The sequence below is a fragment of the Empidonax traillii genome, unplaced genomic scaffold, assembly GCF_003031625.1.
Source record: "Empidonax traillii isolate 1590-97213 ecotype Southwest subspecies unplaced genomic scaffold, ASM303162v1 scaffold850:size379550, whole genome shotgun sequence".
Classification (NCBI taxonomy): Eukaryota; Metazoa; Chordata; class Aves; order Passeriformes; family Tyrannidae; genus Empidonax; species Empidonax traillii.
The window spans coordinates 133,306-152,028 of record NW_020956043.1 but is presented as its reverse complement, the minus strand read 5'-3'; the positions used below and the strand labels follow the sequence as shown (position 1 = coordinate 152,028).

The following is an 18,723-nucleotide window of genomic DNA, read 5'->3' as shown; positions in this document are numbered from 1 at the left end:
GAAGGTGCCATTCACACCCTGCTGTCTCCTTGCATTTCATTTCACTTAATGCTGTTTTCAACTTATCCCACCAAGTGAAGAAGAAATGGCATTTCTTACTTCTTCCACAAGAAGGATGCCTTCATTCCCCAAAAGAAGTCCCTTCCTTTTCACTCCAAAGGTTTATCTTGGCCAAATGTAGAGCGTTTTTATTTAATTGTGAAGCCTGTGTCACTTTCCAATTTGAAGATTAATGACTATGTAAAATTTTATGTCTCTTTCCTGCCGTATGTTCAGGGGGTTTTATCATTTTGGTTTACAGCTGAACCCATGTAGTCATCATTTCTTGATTCATATGACAGAACAGGAAGATCCATAAAGTAGTAGTTCAACTACAACAAGATGCAAATCACTTTCTTTATTTTTCACATTTAAGTGCAGTGGATAAAAGCAGTGAAATGGTGACCTTTCAGTATGTTCTGCAGAGAGCTCTAATCCTCCAGGCAACCAGTGGAATCTAAAATGTATGTTTATACTCTTATCTATGCTTCTGTGTCTCATATATTCTTACTTGTTTATAGTCATATACATATAGGGTTTTTTACATATACATATACATGTGTGTATTTACATTAATCTGATAGTTACCCTTCACACAGTCTTTTCAATACTTTCTGAACCAAATGTGCTTCTTCTGATCCTATGAGCTGGTTAAACATTAGCTGCTGTCAAGCACTGTTGGAGGGTGGGGGCAGGGATCATTTTTTTAGTGTATTTCTAGACTAAAACTTTAAATCTTGCTCAAATGAATGAAATGTACAATTCTAATTTTAAACTTGTGTCCTTCACTTTTGATAATGCCACACTGGTCCCTAAACATTTAGATCCTGGTGAAAATACTACTGTTACCTGGGATCATGCTTTTTGTTTGTTCAGGTTTCTTTGATCTTGGGTTATTTTAAATTACTACACAGTTTCTGTTCCTTGATTTCGCACATAATATTGGAGAGAGAAATCGAGAATGCAAGCACTCCAGTAGCTGCTTTTTGACGAACTGTGTGCAGGCTGAGACAAGATCTCCATCCAGCCATGGGGAAACAGGCTTCCAGCTGGCTCAGAGAACAGCCTCCTCTCTCTGTGGCTTTCTGCCTCTGCTGGAAACGTCTCCAGCTTCTCTTTGCTTGAAACCAGCAACCACATGACTCAAAAGCTGTATGGTAAAAGGGCGACTGAAATTTTACTGCTCTAAACCTGCAAGGCCACACTTCTCTGCCCATCCTCGGTGGAAACACCTACCGCCAACCCCACATGAGGCTGCAGAAGTGTGAAGTGCAGCATGGGACCTTTTATGGTTTGGAGGTGCCAGAGGAACAGTTTATTGGGGGAAAAATGCCAGTGGCAATCAAATACTTACTACCAATATGCATTAACAAACAAAGGACTGCACAATAACAGGTACAGGAAATATTACTGATTTACTGATGCAAATGCAAATCCTCTCCTTGAAGCAGTCTGGAAGCTGGAGGTGTGACCGGAAAAAAATACTCTGCACTGGTCTTAAAAGAAAATGCATTCTATTTCTAAATTTACACACTTTTTATTTTTAAGGTGTGTACAGGAAGGTCTGCTTAGTTTTATTTTTCTTTTGCTCTACATTCTGAATCTTCATGACAGTGTATTAAAGTAATAGTGTGGTCTGCTGCAATCCCAGGAGCAGCACTTATGTTTCTAGAAATTAAATGCTCTAAGGATACTACCAAGATAATTTGTGCAGGGACAACTAATATCCTTTAGCACACCAATTCATACAACTGGAAAAATTATGTACATATTGAGAACAAAACTGCTCTGATGAGGTTAAAACGATCATGTTAACTGGTTAGTCAATTTGAGGAGAAATAATGCCTGTTACATGTAGTGCCAGGAAAAGAGACCTTAGCAATGGAAAAGGCAGCATTTTTTCATCATCTTGTAAAGGAACAAGGAGAAGGACACATATTTATTGCCTGTGGAAGGTTGAGGTGGGTGTGGCAGTGCTCCCTAGGACATTTCTCAGAAGATGAAGGGGCAACCAGAGGAACATGGCCACAGATTGTTACCTACTGCAAGGAAGTGTGAATAGAGAACAGAGTGCATGTGCCTTATTTAGCCATAATGTGAAAGCCAGTTGATTTGTTTAGGAGGAAACAGAAAGTGCATGATAATTCCCCCGTACCATGCAGGTCCCTGACAAAATTTGATCCTTAGGAGGCAAGTGGAGGTGAAGACCCTGCTGGAATATAGGTGAAATACACTCCTGTTCCCCAGAACCTTATTGAAGGAATTCTCCCTCACATTTCTTCTCCCACTGTAATACCACAAAACTGAGCGAGTATGAGGTTTCCCAGATTACAGAGGGCTTTAAAAGAAACAGATCAGATGGTTGGTTGTTTGGGGTTTTTTAATTGCATTTTGAACCAAATCCAAGCACTTTGTCCATGGTTAGTGTTCAGTTTTCTTCCTGGCTTGAACAACTGATTTTGGAGTAGCTTGGCAGATCTTTGTCTGTAATCCCCTTGAAGAACAAGTCTGAGTGGGATCTTTTTTACAGTCCATCACTGCTCTGACTGTATGGACTGAAGTGCATAAAAAAGAGGGCATAAAACTAACTGTCCACATATTCCACTTTCCTCAATGAAAAAAACAGTTGATGTGGATCAAGTGAATTGCTGGGTTTCACTCTTATGCACTTTATTAATTTCAGATGAACATGGCACCAGAGGTATCTGTTTGTTTTTGTTTTGCAAAGTACTAATTACAATAGCCAAGGTTAAAAGATTTAGACAACTTCCTTCCTTCTGCAGTCAACACAAGTTAAGACAGAAAAAAACAGTGACTGAAAAGAAAAATACTGTGATTCCTCTTAAAGGCACAAACTGATTTCAAAATACTGTGATAATTTCTTTAGATTTGATTTTACGAAACTCTAAGTCTCTTAATAATGTTGTTTTTAAAATCAGAAAATCCAGCAGAAAGACTGGGTTAAGTAAAAAAAAAAAAAAAACAAACCAACATGCAGGAAGCATCTCGGCTTCACAACTAGAGATATTGTATATAATGTGAAGATCAGACTTTTTTTTCCAAACTCTGTCATTTTATGCCAAAACAGAATTGAATTTCACCAGTCTCAGGAAATATTTGAGATCCTTCTGTATTCCAAGCTATTACCACAAGTTGCCTCAAGGCAATCCTTTCCTCTTTACTACAGCCTGTAACTGTCTTCAAGCAAGCAGAAACCGAATTGCTGTAGAACTGCATTACCCTGTCACAGGCTTGAAATCCTTGGGAAAATTGTAATAGCTTTAAATCTTAAATTACTTAAAGCTTAAAAGGTTTGAAGGTTTTTTGCAATATACAGAAATCTCATACCAAATTACTCATAAAACTGTAACAACCACTATAAAAATGTCGGCATTAACCAACAATTAGCATACACACACATAGATATATATAATTTAAAGATGGGGACATTCTGTATGTTGCAGCACAGACTACTGGACTGCTAAGTGTGTTTTTTGTAATGTAGTTCAGTATCTTCAGGAAGTTCTTTAAAACACACATACTCTATAATAGAACAGCCAACATATATGAGTAAGAGTGGGTTAAGATTAATTGCCTGACATATGAACCAACAGTGATGTGAATCCTTCAATGTTCCACTGAGCTGCAGTGAACTACACTCCTGCCAGAATCCATAAAATACTGACTTAATATGCAATCATAAATCTTGACTCTCTTGACCCTTCCCTCATTTCTTTTCCCATCCTTTTGTATCTCTAGCAGAAAGCATAAATTTTATTAGCATAGAGAAGCTCACAAAAACCCCAAACAACAGAATACCCACAAAACAAATAAAAGCATACCAAAACAAAACCAAAACACACACACGCAAAAAAAAACCACCTCCACATGCTGCTCTGAGTACAGCTGAATTTCCTGCCTGGCTCCCTGGGCTTATTGATCAGAGGCTTGAACTTTTCACCCCTGTAGTAGAACAGGCTTTCTGATCATCGCAGTGTGATGCTCATCTGCGCACAAGAGGCTTCTGCTTGCGGGTATGGTAATAACTGACATTAATCCTGTAGTGCTTTTCCCATTAATGTTTGCATGCTTTAAATAAGAAGGTTACCCTGATTACATAGCCTTTTTTTGATTAATAATAATCTAATCAATCCAATTTATACAGGCAATGTGAGTGCAGAATTCAGCCCTCCTCCACAGGCATTAATGAGCCCGTGAGTTCACGACGTGCTGTTTCATCCCAGCCTCACGCAACGGAGGACACAAGCTGCCGAGTTCAGAGTAGCAGCATCCTGATGTCACTCCAGCACACAAGCACTCAGAAAGCACGTGCCCTGAAACAAGTTGGTCTGAATTAGCCTAACGAGCCAGAAACGCTGGACCAGTAACTCCTGGATAGCATTCCCCCTTCCATCGGGCAATCATGGCTCTGTAACACAGACCTCACACTGCGAGCTGCTCATAGCTACTAAGCCAGCGACATGGAGCAGACCCAAACATAGACAGAGCACCAGGAAACTGCAGTCTGTGCCAATAGCAGAGCCTGGGCCTATTCACTGCTGAAGCTGGACCTGTAACGTAACATAAATTCACCAGACTGGAACATCTAGAAAGCCAAATTGCTGCAGTTGTTGGAATAAATGACCTTACTGTAACCTATACTTTTCTTCATTAACAAAGTTCCTGTATTAATATACATTGAAGAAACTATTCCCCTCAACATATCTTGAGAGAAATAATCACTCATGTACGCCTGAGCGTTAACAATGAGTGTCTCATCAAGAAATAGCGGGTCAAGATCTCCATAGGGCAAGCCTGAGATCTCTAGAACAACTGTTGTAAAACTGACATCAAGTCTCAAGTTTGCCAGCTCGATGGACTTTTGGTGAACAGACATGAGTGGTGTTTAAGGTAAGGTTACATACAGCCTCATACAGTGTACAGAAACAGCACCTACCAAGAAAGTTGCTTGGTAGCATTTTAAATTAAATCAGGAACCATGAAGGTCAGGGACTGGGAGAAGAAATAACTGCAGGAAGGCAAAAAAGAGGAAATTTTTGTGCATTCTTTATATAAAATATACAACGTGCAGAAGGGACAGTGAGACAACACATGCCAGGCAGGGCCCTATCCCATGGTCCTTGTGCAATACTTGCTTAACTGAGCAGACTTTTGGGAAACCTGAGGCCCTTTCAACACTGCCCCTCAATAGCTGCAGAGCAACTTGTGAGTTACAGAATGGTTTGGGTTGGAAGGAACCTCAAAGATTATGCAGTTCCAACCACCCTGCCGTGGGCAGGGACACCTTTCACTAAACCAGGCTGCTCAGAGCTCCATCCACCCTGGCTTTGAACACCTCTAGGGATGGGGGATTGCCAGTTTTTCTGAGCAACCTGTTCCAGTGCCTCAACAGTTTCACAGCAAGGAATTTCTCCTTCATATCTAACGTAAACCTACTCCCTTTCAGTTTGAAGCCATCCCCCCTTGTCCTGTCACTGCGCGTCCCCCCGTAAGCAGTCCCCCTCCAGCTCCCGTGAGCTCCCTCCGGGCGCTGGCACGCACATGCTACAACCATCGCTCACTACCGCGGCTGCACACGCAGCCGTGCGGGTACGGGGGCTGTTTGGACCCCGCGGGGACCGAGCGCCCCGATCACCCCCATGCCCTAGGCAGGCACCGGCGGCGAACTCTCAGCTCCCGCGCTCCACGGCGGAAGCAGCTGCGCGGCCGCAGCCGGCGGACGTGACCTCACGGCGCGGCCCCTTCCCCGCCCTCCTGCCGGCGCCCGGCCGCTCCCGGTGGGCGGAGGAGGAGGAGCAGTGGGAAGAAGGAGCGGCAGGATTTGGGAAGATGCCGTCCCGTCTCGCGCGGGTGCCGCGGCACCTGCTGGTGTGCGAGAAGGGCCACGCGCGGCACCCGCGCTCGCGGCACGCGGCGCACGTGCGGGACCACGCCTACGCCTGCCGCGTGAGTGGCGCGGGACGGCGCGAGCCCGGCCGGGCGGGGCGGTCCTGAGGGAGGGAGCGGGGCAAGGGAGCTGCCGCCCGGGCCTCCCCGGCGGGACCGAGGGATTCCCCTCTCCCTTCTGGTTGTTCTGCCCGCCAGCCGCTCCCAGGGGCGCGTCGCTGGTGCTCCACCCGCCCGGCGTGGGGGGGTGGGGGGTGGAAGAGCAATTAGCCCCCGCTGGGTTTGTGGTCTCGCGCAGCGTCTCGGAGAGTGCAAGACCGCGCTGGCGCGAGGAAGCACGGAGTCAATTAGGTTGGAAAAGACCTCTGAGGTCATGGAGTCCAACCTGTAGAAGGAGGAGAAGAGGGCGAGCCGCTGGAAGAGGTAACAGCGCTTTGTCAGGAAGTCCCACGGGGAGCGGCACCCACAGATTCCCAGTCCCAGCAGGGAGGGGCTCCCTCAGCAGCGAGGGAGGCTTTGGCTGAAGTCTGGCTGCAGGTGGCAACCTGAAAGCCCTCTCTCATTTTGTCATTTTGTCCTTGCTTCTGTCAAACTATCGTGTGATGCAGTGATCAACTGCTCCATTATTTTGGACACCTCAGTGTTGGGATGTCCAGTTTTGGCAGCTCGCTCTCGTGTCTTTGACTGCTGTAAGTTCCAGTCAGACCCTCTTGTGGTTTCAAAGAATCACAGAATCGATTAGGTTGGAAAAGACCTCTCAGATCATCAGAGCCCTTTATTGTATGTATCTATGGCCAAACACCATGTCAACTAGACCGCTGCACTCACTCCAGTCTTTCCTTAGACGCCTCAGGGGATGGTGACTCCATGATCTCCCTGGGTGGCACATTTCAATGTCTAATCACCCTTTCTGTGAAGAAATTCCTCCTTAAATTCCTTAGTAATGTTTTTTACCAGCTAATTAGGAAGCTTTCTACTGGTGTGGCAAGCAGCCCATCTGTGAGTGCCTGATTCTCTTCCATATCCATGCCAAGGGAGATATGTACCTGTTTTCCAAAAGCTTTGGGAAAGAAGTTTATTGAGGGATGGAGGGAGGAGCAAGGGGACAGACCTTTATGCTGCTTGGGAAGCTTCATTTTTGGCCATGTGATAACCTAATTTTCTCTGATCTGCTGGACTGAAGCGTTCTTTTGACTATGGAACACGTACCAGAAAGTTTTCAAGCAAAAGGTAAATTAAAGATAGGCAATTGAACCAAAGGACTGAATGCTGAGTTTAGTAAGAAAAGCTGGGTGCTGATCCCTGTTGAAAATCAGTTCCTCTGTTAAATTAGAAGGCTGATACAGAAGGTGTAGCCTTACTGTATGTCTCATGGCATTTATTTAAAAATTGTAAGCCTGTCTTCAGGTACTGTTCTGGTGGTGCGTTCACTCTTCTGACCTCTAAAGTATTCTACACAGGAGAATGTATTGATTCAAAACCTAATTCTGCTTTTGTCTTTGCTTTTTCGCTGAGATTACATAAATGCTTGGCCCACCTATTTGGTTACAACTTCTCCAACAAATGGGGCAGCAAGGGCTGAAGGAGGTGTTCCAGTGTGACATTAAGCTAGATGTATAACAATGTGAAATCACTTCTGTTAACTCATATTGTGTACAGTCATGTCTTTACATAACACATAAAATACTGTAGATAACATATAAAATGCAAAAAAAACACCCCCAAATAATGTATTTGGTGTACCTTGAGACTTTACAGAAATGGATACATTTTGAAGACAATCACCTGATGTTACTTTTTTCCTCTCATTTGGGTGTAATATACTGATGTCTGAAAAGTAGAGGTTTTCTTTTGTATTTCTTGTTTTTTGTTTGTTTGGATTTCTCTTCAGAATAGATTTTTACATAGGATTTACGTTACAAATATGTTCCTAATAGGTATCTTTTTTGATCCCGGAATGTGCCCTGCTACCTGAAGTGCTGAAAGGCACAATTGCAGATATTGGAGAGTACTACCTGGTGAGGAATTTATCCATTCATGAATTGGTCACTCACGAATTCATTGATGCTTTCGTGAAGAAAGGTAAGGAGAGAATCAGAACATGACAGATGCAGTAATAATGTATTTTTTTCATAGCACAGTAAAATCCATTTATTCTTTATTCTGAAAAATGCTGTAAAGGAAGGGAAGGAAAAATACTAAGCAAATTCTGCATGAGTTTCTTTATTTGCTTTTTTCTGCTTGTGGTGTGTCAACGTTTGTTTACAGCCACTGGGTCCAAAACTCCTATGAATGTTGCTTATTAATTTCTCCCTATTCTGTCTTAATTCTGCAAGCCAGCTATCAAGAGGGCTTCCATGTATCCTCACACCTGTTTCTTCCACAACTTATCTTTATGCAGATTCCTGTCGAAATCGAGTCCCTTCTCCCTTTCTCATTCCTTCATATTTCAGCGAATAGCTGTGATACATAGCAGCCAAGAGAAAAAATAATATGCTTCCTTATTTTTTTGGGTTTTTGCTAATGGAGCTGCAGCAGCTCATCCTTACACAGGAGGAGTAAAGAGGATATGAAGAAAGATACAGCCTCTGCCCAGCCAGCTTGCTGTGGCATACTCAGACTATGCTGTTTTCATCTTGCAGGGACCACTTCTTTGGCTTGTACTCTTCAACTAATATCCAGGGAGGAGAAAAAAAAACTTTACAGGGAAAACAGAGGAGAACAGAGAACATGCAGATGAAACAGGAGAAAAAGAGATCTGTTACTTGCTCAGTGCGGGACTCTTTTCATACCTCCTTTAATCTCATTAATGTTCTTTTATACCAGTAGTTTTCTGGAAGCAATATGACATTTGTGTACAGAGTTCACAGGATCTTACGCTTCTGTTTTAAAAACCAAAATTGTTTAGTGGCAGATAATGCTACAAAATATATTTAGTTATGTGAGTGTCTTCCCCCTTGTCTTTGTGTGGTCTGGGGGTAGGAATGTGTCTGGAAAAAAAATTGGGTTTCCTGTATGCTGAGTGGGGAGAGTCACAGGTGGAACGGAAGGAACTGTTTTCATATTGGGGCATATTGTTAATATTATCCATATTATAGCTCCTTTAAAATGTTGCCAGTCCAAGGCTTATAAAAATAATAAAAATGCTATTTTGCTTGAGAAGGTGGAAGAAAGTTACTTGATGAAAACACAAGGGTTTAGAGTGATTCAAATGGTATTTGGCATATTTGGTTATCTTGAGGTGAATTGCTTATATTGTCATGTCTGTCTTTAAAAACTGTGTAATCTCATTGTTTTCTCTTTTCCTATTAAAGGTTCATGCTACGCCCTTACCTATAAGACAAAAATTGATCAAGATAATACTGCAGCTCTGCTACCAAATGGTATGGGGGTCTGTTTTGTTTTCAGTAATATATATCGATTGTGGTCTGTTGGTTTTTTCCTTTTTATTTGGGATGATGTAAACTGAAAAATAATGCTTACTGTGCTTGCCAACTTTATTAGAAACATGTTTGAATTGTAAAAATAATAATTTTAACTTTGTTCTTCATTCATGTGGTTAAATTATTTAATATAAAAGAAGTTTAAAAATCAGCTTTGCTTATGTATAGTCAAATTGTGAATGCTGCAATCATAATTGAATTGCTGCAGAGGATTATTTTTGTGAAAACGTTACATTCCAACTTCTTGTTTCCTACTGATCTTTAAGACAGAATTTGTACCAAAACAGAAAGTTACCAGCACTGCTTAGAGCACTTTTAAAATAGTAGGTGTTTATTCTTGTCAGACCCCACCTGAGGTACTTCATCCAGCTCTGGGTTCCCCAGCACAGGAAAGATAGGGACCTGCCGGAGTGAGTCCGGAGGAGGGCCATGAAGATGATCTCCCATGAGGACAGGATGAGAGAGTTAGGGTTGTTCACCCTGGAGAGAGGAGGTGTTCAAGGCCAGGCTGGATGTGTATTTGAGCAACCTGTTCTAGTGGAAGGTGTCCCTGTCCATGCCAAGGTGTTGGAACTGGATGATCTTTAAAGTCCCTTCCAACCCAAACCATTCTGTGATGATTCCTTAAGAACTATGTAACCCGTTAAAAGTCTGTTTCAGTTATATCACAGTTTTATGACAAAACATTATGAAACGTCACACATCTCAGGTATTTCATCTCTCAGAATTTTGCATGCAGAGAAAATGAAGCTATTTTGTGCTTCAAATACGTTGTCTTATTTCTGTTTAACAGTATATCAGATATTAGAGAAATACAAATTGGTCTATCAACCCTCTAACCTAAGTCACTGTAATATGACAGGTGCCCATGAAGGCATAAGTAATTCAGATTCTTCAGAAGAATTCTTTTATGTGTCTGTTAACCCAGTCCTGGCAAAATGGATACTTGATAGTGGTGTTGAGTTTGTTTGATACAGTTGCTGCTGATGTCACTATGTGAACTCTTCAGCCACAGCCTGATTTGTTTGTATTCTGTGCTGTACTCTTACTTGTATGATAGAACCCAAAGACTGTAGCAGAGAGCTGTTGTGTGAAATTCTGTACCGAGCAGCAGCTGACTGATTTGGTTTATGAACATAGGAGTGGAGTTGTTCCAGCACATACTTGCTCATCGCTAGCAAGTATGGTTTACTCACAATGAGTAGTCCTGCTGGAGGTTGAAGAACTACTTTTATTTAGTTAGTTGAGCAGTCATGTATGTTTACTAAATCTGGCCCTTGTGTAATGTAGTGTTCAGCTAGTGACACAGCAAGTGCTAGGGGACAAGTGGAGGAAAGATTGAGACAATGAACTAAGTAGTACAGTAAAAAAAAGCTATAACTGTCTCAGGAATAATACTACACTTTTCTTATTCTAGTTCTTAAGACCTCTTTGATAAAAAAGAGTAATTGAGTTATAACTTTCTTTTAAGGGATTAATCTGGTGATCCATTAAACTGGAAATGAGGAGTCCACATTACATTAAGCAATGCCATTGATCCAAAGCTAATATTGTAGGAGGTATTTGGTTCTCTGAAGACTTCAAGTGGAACCAAGTAGAAGATTAGTTCTATTAAAGTTTGTTTTGTTTATAGGAAAACTAATTCTATCAGTGGATAAGGATACTTATGAGGAACTTGGACTGCAAGGTCGCCCTTCTCGGTACTCTGGCAAAAAAGCAATGAGATATAGTAAGTATTGTTTATCTTAAAAGTGCTTATTTCAGAAGCACCTTATGAGGATGTTGAACCAGCAATGTTGAAACTTCCCTTTCATTAAAATTAGTTATTGTCTAGGTCATCTTTTTCCAGGTGCAAATACAAGGACTGTCTGAAAAGAAAAATTACTTTTTTTCTCAAATAATAAAGCAGCTATGAGGACACAAATATGTGACTTTTTCAGTACTCAATAAAATTTTTAATTTCAGAGTTTTTCATTGTGTTGTTTATACTGGAGTGATGTAGGACTCAAGAATTGTTGTATACTGTGCTTAGTATCCATGCCTCCTGATTTAAATAGAAAAATACTAACCTAATTAAGGTAGACCTTAAAATTTGTGCACTGCACAAAAAAAAAAAAAATCAGTGAAGAGCCTCACCCAAGACTGCTTACTTGAAAGAGAGAATTATATTATGTTTGATACATTTAAAATATTAATCTCCACATACCAAGTACTTGGAAAATGTTGTAATTTTTTAATAACTGCAGAGGAGACATCTTGAGTGTGGTTTTTGTTAAATAAAAATAAATAACCAACATGAACACTATGCCATCTCAAATGTTTTGAAACTTGTAGCACTTAACAGATGGTTACATAAAAACTTTAGAAGGCGAAACTTGTTATCTCTAGTAAGTATTTTGGAAAATGGGACATGGTTTTACCATTCAGTTTGTGAAATAAAATGTACCACGAAATTTCTGTTTGAAAAATATTAGCCATGGAGCAATTCACCTAATAAAAAGACAACCTGTTGAAAAAGTGTCATTGCTGTTCTACATGGCTTTTATTGTTAGAAATTTATTTTTTTTACTGCTAATAGCTCATATAATTAAGAAGATATTTTTAAGGATTTCTGTCAGTGCCATTTCAAAAGGACTTTGTCCTTACAGTCGCTAGAAGCAGTTCCAGGTTATACGCAAAACAAGGACAGCAGGAGTTGAATATTTGTGTACATAATGGGGAGTCATATTTGCATAATCAAATACTTTGTAAAGATGCTGGACACGTGAAAAGGGAGTTTAATGTTCTTTGGTTTCTTTGTGTTCTTCTAGTTCTTAATTAATTTAATAATAAAATTTATTTCAGTTGAGTGCCAGTTGCTTTTGTACATTTTCTGCAGTTATCACTATTGACTTGACCGATGCCGGCTTTCACCCTGAGAGCAAGAAACATAACAGAGTGCTCTGGGCCTTGAAAGAAAAGAAACCTTTAGAATTTGACTTTCTACTGGCTTGGGATAATACAGGTAATAAGAACTAAATGTAAAACTAAAATGTAACTGACATGAAGTCCAAATATTTTTAGTTTACAGTGCTTTTCTTGTGATTGTCCAAATGCATTTTTAGTGGATGGAAAAGTTAGATAAAACGGTGCTTGGGTGGGGTTTTTTGTTTGTTTTGTTTATTTGTTGTGGGGAGGGTGTGACTTCCCACACACAGAACATTTCAGTTCAGGAACACAACAGTATTTCATAGGAGATATGTTAGTTGCTTCATTTCCTTTTCTGTATGTTGCCCAGGCTTTCTGGCAAAACTTTGCCTATTTGATGGTGCTGCCTCTTTAGAAATGTCTGACGTACGTAACCATTATTAATACACATTTTTTTAGTGTTTTTTATTAATTCACTTGAGTTACATATCTGGTCATATGCTTGAGATGGTGAACTTTGATTTCGTCAATAGTTATAGGGCATTACAGAGTCCCTATTTCTGTCATGTGCTATGTGCACTGAAACACTCATTCTAATGCTTTATCGCTTTATTCTCAAGTACTTGTTTGAGGTTGGAGCCAAGGAAGATATTGTTACAAGAAATTATATTGCTTCAAATTATCTTCTAGTGCTTGTTTACCTGCTGTTTTCTAATTACATTATTTTTTCTTCTGGGGCTTAAATATTGTTCTTCCTCTGAGGGTCGTTTTTCAAAGTCCTCAGTTGTTTGTATTGCCTCAGTACAGGCTGTACGTAGGAATATGTAGCATGTGCATAGAATTGATGAAAACTGCAGTTGTCTGTACTGTCAAAAATGTTTTTCTTCATCATAGATGTGTAGCTTTTAGTGTTGTTCTGCTTTAAGTCTCCACACTAGTGAGAACAGATATCAGAAATGTCCCTGAGAATGCTTTCTCATCTCCTCTTCACGTTTTTCCTGGCTCTTCAAGTCTGAGAGGGAGTTAACTGACCTGAGAAATGAAAGCTGCTTGCAAGCTCCTTTGGGAGTGTCCTATGTTTCACTTTAGTCTTTCCTGTTTCCCCTCCCTCTTTTTAAGCACTAATCATATGACAAGGATCCTTCCTTGTTTGTCATAGAGAAATTGATTAAAGGTTTGCCATCCATGTGCTTGTAGTCTTCAAGAAAGAGTCACAGTGAAGGTTGTTGCAACTGTAAATGGTGATATAAATCCAACTAAAGGTGGCAGATCTTCATGCTTGGATTTATTGACCCTGAGCAGAGATATGTTTCTTGTGTTTGTTGCTGCCCGTGTTAACAGCATTCAGGAAGAATAGCATTTATTTGCTTTCTCATATCCCAAAACCAGGTCAGGTCAATCATTTCATGAGTATGGAGTTAAATCTCAGTGCCTTTCTATGCAAGAATCTTGTGCTCATAACGCATGAAAGACTATTAGCTCCTTACTAACAAAAATAAAACTTAGAGATTTTGATTAATAGACATGAGACATGGTGTAGATTCTGCTGGAAGGGGAAAAGAGAGCTGTATTTTGTCAAGAGAATTGTGTCCTCTGTGAACATTCTGCTTTCAGCCTTTCTGCTGATAACTGGTGTTTCTTGCTATGGCCAGCACTGCAGGATTTTTTGTTTTCATACCCTTTTTTCCCACATAGTGGTGTCAGCACCAGGAGGAACAGAAAAAGGGAATATGGAGTGTCTCATGTCCTTGATGACAGAGGCAAAACAATCTTTTCTCTTTTCTATTGCTGTAATTTTTATGACAGTTTTACATGTTTATTGGATGAAATTCATTGGCCTCCAAAAAGCTTTGACAATGTGCTGGTTGTCATTGACATGGAAAGTTATGCTGTAGGCTAAAGGAATTGTTCTCTTGGGGTCTTGATTGTAGTCTGTGATATTTCCTGAAGTTAAGGCTGTAGCTGAGGCTCCCACATGTAGCAGACATTTAAAATGTAAGATTTTTTATATTTTTATTAAAAGAATTCTAGGTTGATACTATATGTTCTTTGAACCTGTTAGTCAAACAATTTCCAGTAGGAAGTAGAGGCTGAAGGAAGATCTGCTGTGGCACAGTTCAGACTTAAATATATCAATATAAAAGCAGTAAATTAACAAGAATTCAGTGGCTGCCTGTCTTGGTCACTGTGGCCTTTGGTACTTATGAAAGCCTTTTTGTACTCCCCCAAATGATTCTCCTTGATGATATAGATATGGCTGATGGAGTTTAAGGAGTTTAAATGTTTTTACAGCAAGTCTTAGATATTGTGTTCTGCAGTGAACTATTATCCTGTTCTTGAATTTCTTCTGTTCATACATGCCTTTTCTGTGGTATTGAAATGTTGTTCTGCACTTGAGAATTGTTATGAATAAGGTATTATTTCTTGATCTCCTAGAGACTCATTGTTACGTTATGGAAATAGCACATGTATTATCTGGAATTTCAAATTTAGGAGAATTGATTCCATGTCAGTTACCTTACTGCTTCAAAATCAAGGTGGCTAATATCTCTGAATTTACAATGTGTCTGCTTAGGTTAGTTTTTTAGTGTAGGTTAGGATTTTAGAATTTTACCTGCTGGCTTGGATCTCTTACTAGTACTTTACCACAAGTCTATCAAGGTGCATTTAACTTTTACAGCCATACTGCATTTGAAGACCTAGCAGTGTTGTTTTTATTCTTCTTGTAAAGTGAGATTTGTGATGTGGTCTGATTTCTTTACCCTCTCCCCTTTCTTCTCTTCTTCAGTCATTGTGCTCCAGACTATCTTAGAATTCCTCTTCACATCATTGATAAATCTATTCTTAACCTGTAGTCGCCTGCTCACTTTTGCATTACTCGGGGAAAACAGTGTTCTGGGATGATGTTCCTGCTCTGTTCCATGTGTTCCTTTTCAGGAACATCCTTGAGTTCGTCTTTCTAATGGGTTAATTTTATTACTTACCCAACTGATTCTGCATGAATTTTCTGTTGGAAAATTTATGCTTGTTAGTTAAATAGTGAATTTACTGACCTATACTGAGTTGCTGAATCTTCCACTAAGATCCAAGAAGATAAGGAAGCTGAAGATTCTGTGGCTTTTGGCAAGATAACAGCATGAAAGCAGTTTTACACTACATTTTTTTGTATGCATATACAAAGGTTTCATGTATTCAGTGCTCCTTTTGTTTCATAGTTTCATAACAGTCATTTATGGTACTATGTTGTTAAGGTGCAGAGGGATCAACACTGATGTCATACTTCTCAAAAAACCAAATACAGGCCCTGAAGCCAAAAATAACATTCAGCACATTAAGAGACTTGCAGTGTCCAGTGTTACAAAGTAATGACCTACAAGGAAAGCCGGAGGAGTCCTGCAGTACAGAGGAACTCTTTGAATGGCTAGGTGCTGTCTTGAATCAAGTTAGCTTGTAAGTATTGGAATTTCTTTGATCTTTAAATACATTTTAAGTAAGGAAAGCCACAATTTATTTTGAGAAATAGTTAAATAATAATTAAGACACATTTCTGTAAGTAGAAAGGCTGTTATGCCGATAAATGTTTGTTGTAAGTCTTGAATGAACAATCTGAGTTTTTAGGGGTGCCCATGTTTTGGGCTGGGGTAGAGTTAATTTTCCTCACAGTAACTGGTGTGGTGCTGTTTTTTGGATTTGTGAGCAAGAGTGCTGGTAGCACGGGGGATGTTTTAGCTATTGCTGAGCAGGGATTACAGAGTGTCAAGGCTTCTTCTGTTTCTCGTACGGCTCTCCCAGTGAGGAGGCTGGGGGTGGGCAGGGGGCTGGGAGAGAACACAGCCACGACAGCAGACCCCAGCTGACCAGAGGGATATCCCACGCTCAGCAATAAAGGCTGGGAGAAGGAAGGGTGGGAAGTGTTCAGAGTTACAGCGTGTGTCCCTCCCGAGTCACGGTTAGGCACGATGAAGTCCTGCTTTCCTGGAGATGGCTACACATCGTGCCTGCTGATGGGCAGGAGTAAATTGACTCCTTAGCTTGCTTTGCTTTCATATGCAACTTTTCCTTTACTTATTAAATTGTCTTTATCTCAACCCATGCACTTTTTCCCTTTTACCCTTTCAATTCTCTTCCCCCAATTCAGTAGGGGGGAATGGGTGAGCAAGCAGCTGTGTGGTGTTTGGGTGCTTTACCAGGATTAACCCACAAGACCGTGAGATTTTTTGTATAAATTGTTTGGTCATTAGTTGCTTTGGCATTAATTCAAGTGATATACATAGAGACTTCTTGTTTGGTACAAGTTTTGATTACTAACACTTCCTATAAAATATTTATAGTATATTTATTTTAGTTGCTTTGTTGTTTGTTTCTTTTCCAGAGACAATAGTTCATCTAGCTTCTTGTCAACCTACTGCTGTCCTGAGCCCAACACAGTGGTGGAAAAAGCTTTCTTGTGCACGATTACAGGTTTTATAATTCCTGAGAAGATAATTCAGTTATTGGAGCAGCTGTGGTAAGGGCTAACAGGAGAACATTATTAAAACGTTTGTACTTTAACACTTTTTAATTTTTGAAATCACTTTTAAATAATTTTCAGTAGTGCTTTTGAAAGTAAATAGCAAAATATATGAAGTGAAGACTTTTTTTTTTAATTAGGAAGTGAGCTGGAAGCTTAACATCAGTATAAAAAACATAATAAACAATTTTGGATACTTCAAATTTGAAAGTACCTGCCCTGTATTCTAGTAATGAACTTGGATTTTATCCAAATTTCTAAGAAACTGTGGTTGTACTGGGCTCCTATATTTTTTAAATTTCCCCTGTCTGTGAAAATCAGATGCCCTCAAATACGTCTGATTTAGTATTTTTAAGTAGTGATGGAAAATATAATTGAAATCCCTTTATGAAACCAAAAGGAGTATCACAAGGTACTTCAAGGTTATTACACCACCACAATAAATTATAGTGAGTTTTTCTAATCAAGTGCTGTAATGTGGGACACTGGATAATGATGAATGGGGTAGCTGCAGTTCTAATTCAGTATCAAAGTACATTATATTAGTGTGCCATGAATGTGTGTGGAATCTGTTGTATTCTATACTAGTGCTACTGGCAGTAAATTTTGGAAGCTCCATGCTCCATGTGTGAGACAATGCTTGAAGTGCCTGATGGCTATCATTTGTAGCACTGACTTGTGACAGTATTGCTGTTGCTTTAGCTGGAATATGATCATTATTCTTAGAGCAATTTCCAAATCTCATGGAGAAAGCCTCCCTAGGCAAGGGTTGGAACACAGATTTCCTTGGCTTTTATTCTCTGCTCAAGAGCAGTGGATAATGTCTGGCTTTGATTATTTATAATCTGTTTCCTTTCTGGTGGTGAAAGTGTTTGTGTCAAGCATAGCCTGACCATGTTTCTTCCTCTGATGACTTTTTTTTCCCTGATAGCAATTGTTCTCCCTGAATGCTCTATTTTTTAAAAGACAGTGCCTGCTGTAGGAAATTCAGAACTGGTACTTTACAACTTAGAACTTTTTCTAATTGCTGTAAGTTGCAGGTTTGCCATGTCTAAAAGTATGGTAGGAATAATGAAGAGTCAATCTTACTTCATTTCCTCATTTTTTCCTTTATTTCCTGATAGAATATTTTCTTTTGAGCTTATTCATTGTGTACCAAAGAGGGGGTTTTAACTGTTAATAAATTTTCACTGAAGTGTGTCTTTGATTGTTTTACTCTATACTGTGTATTCACATGTGCTGTCTATTCCTTTATAATTATTGATTATCTTGTCTTCTTGCTTGCAGTTGCTATTTTCATGAACCAAAACTGGCTTACTGGCTGACCTTAACTGTGCATGGTTTTGCAGACAGCCCTGTTTCCTGGAGAGAAAGTGAACATGGTTTCCACAAAGGAGGAGAGAACTTGTACAACTTTGTAATTTTTAGGAATTTGGACTACTGGCTTCAGATGGCTGTAGGAGCTCATGATGATTGTCCTCCATAAAGCTATGTCTACAGAAGAGGTTTTCTAATAATTCCATGTTACCGATAGAAACCCAATAAAACATTTTTTTATCAAAGTAGTTATGTAACAGGTTAAGTACTAAGAGTCTGTATATGTTTTTGTTATTTGTAGCCAATGGAAGGAATGGATTTTTGTTTCTTCACCATTATACAATGCCTTCTTAAAAATTTCCCAATCCTAGCTCTAAGAAAAAGTTACGTTTTTGAGAGTTTAAGTTCTCAGGAATTGTCTGCAGCTTGTCCTTTTATTCAGGAGCAAATCTGGAGTTTAAAAGTTAGTTTTACAGATTGACAGCTAAAATATCTGAAAGGAAAGCTCATTTTGGGATTTACTGTTTTATTTCTTATTTAAAAATACTTTGTAAAACTTTCATGTTCCTGTTTTCAGCTTACATGCTAGCAAATTAAAAA

At 39.7% G+C, this 18,723-nt stretch overlaps 1 protein-coding gene across 2 annotated transcripts; it reads left to right on the top strand.

Moving 5' to 3' along the window:
* Positions 1–5,826: 5,826 nt before the first annotated feature.
* Positions 5,827–18,391, top strand: RPP40 (ribonuclease P/MRP subunit p40). Of its 2 annotated transcripts, XM_027902209.1 has the most exons (8): positions 5,829–6,006; positions 7,884–8,028; positions 9,261–9,329; positions 11,023–11,118; positions 12,268–12,393; positions 15,548–15,746; positions 16,669–16,803; positions 18,094–18,391. In XM_027902209.1, the coding sequence occupies exons 1-8, from the start codon at positions 5,890–5,892 to the stop codon at positions 18,290–18,292; spliced, it is 1,086 nt and encodes a 361-aa protein (XP_027758010.1). In that variant the 5' UTR covers positions 5,829–5,889; the 3' UTR covers positions 18,293–18,391. The 2 variants fall into 2 exon arrangements, with proteins under 2 accessions (XP_027758011.1, XP_027758010.1); XM_027902210.1 differs by lacking the exon at positions 9,261–9,329 and having other exon boundaries at positions 5,827–6,006.
* The last annotated feature ends 332 nt before the right edge of the window (positions 18,392–18,723 follow it).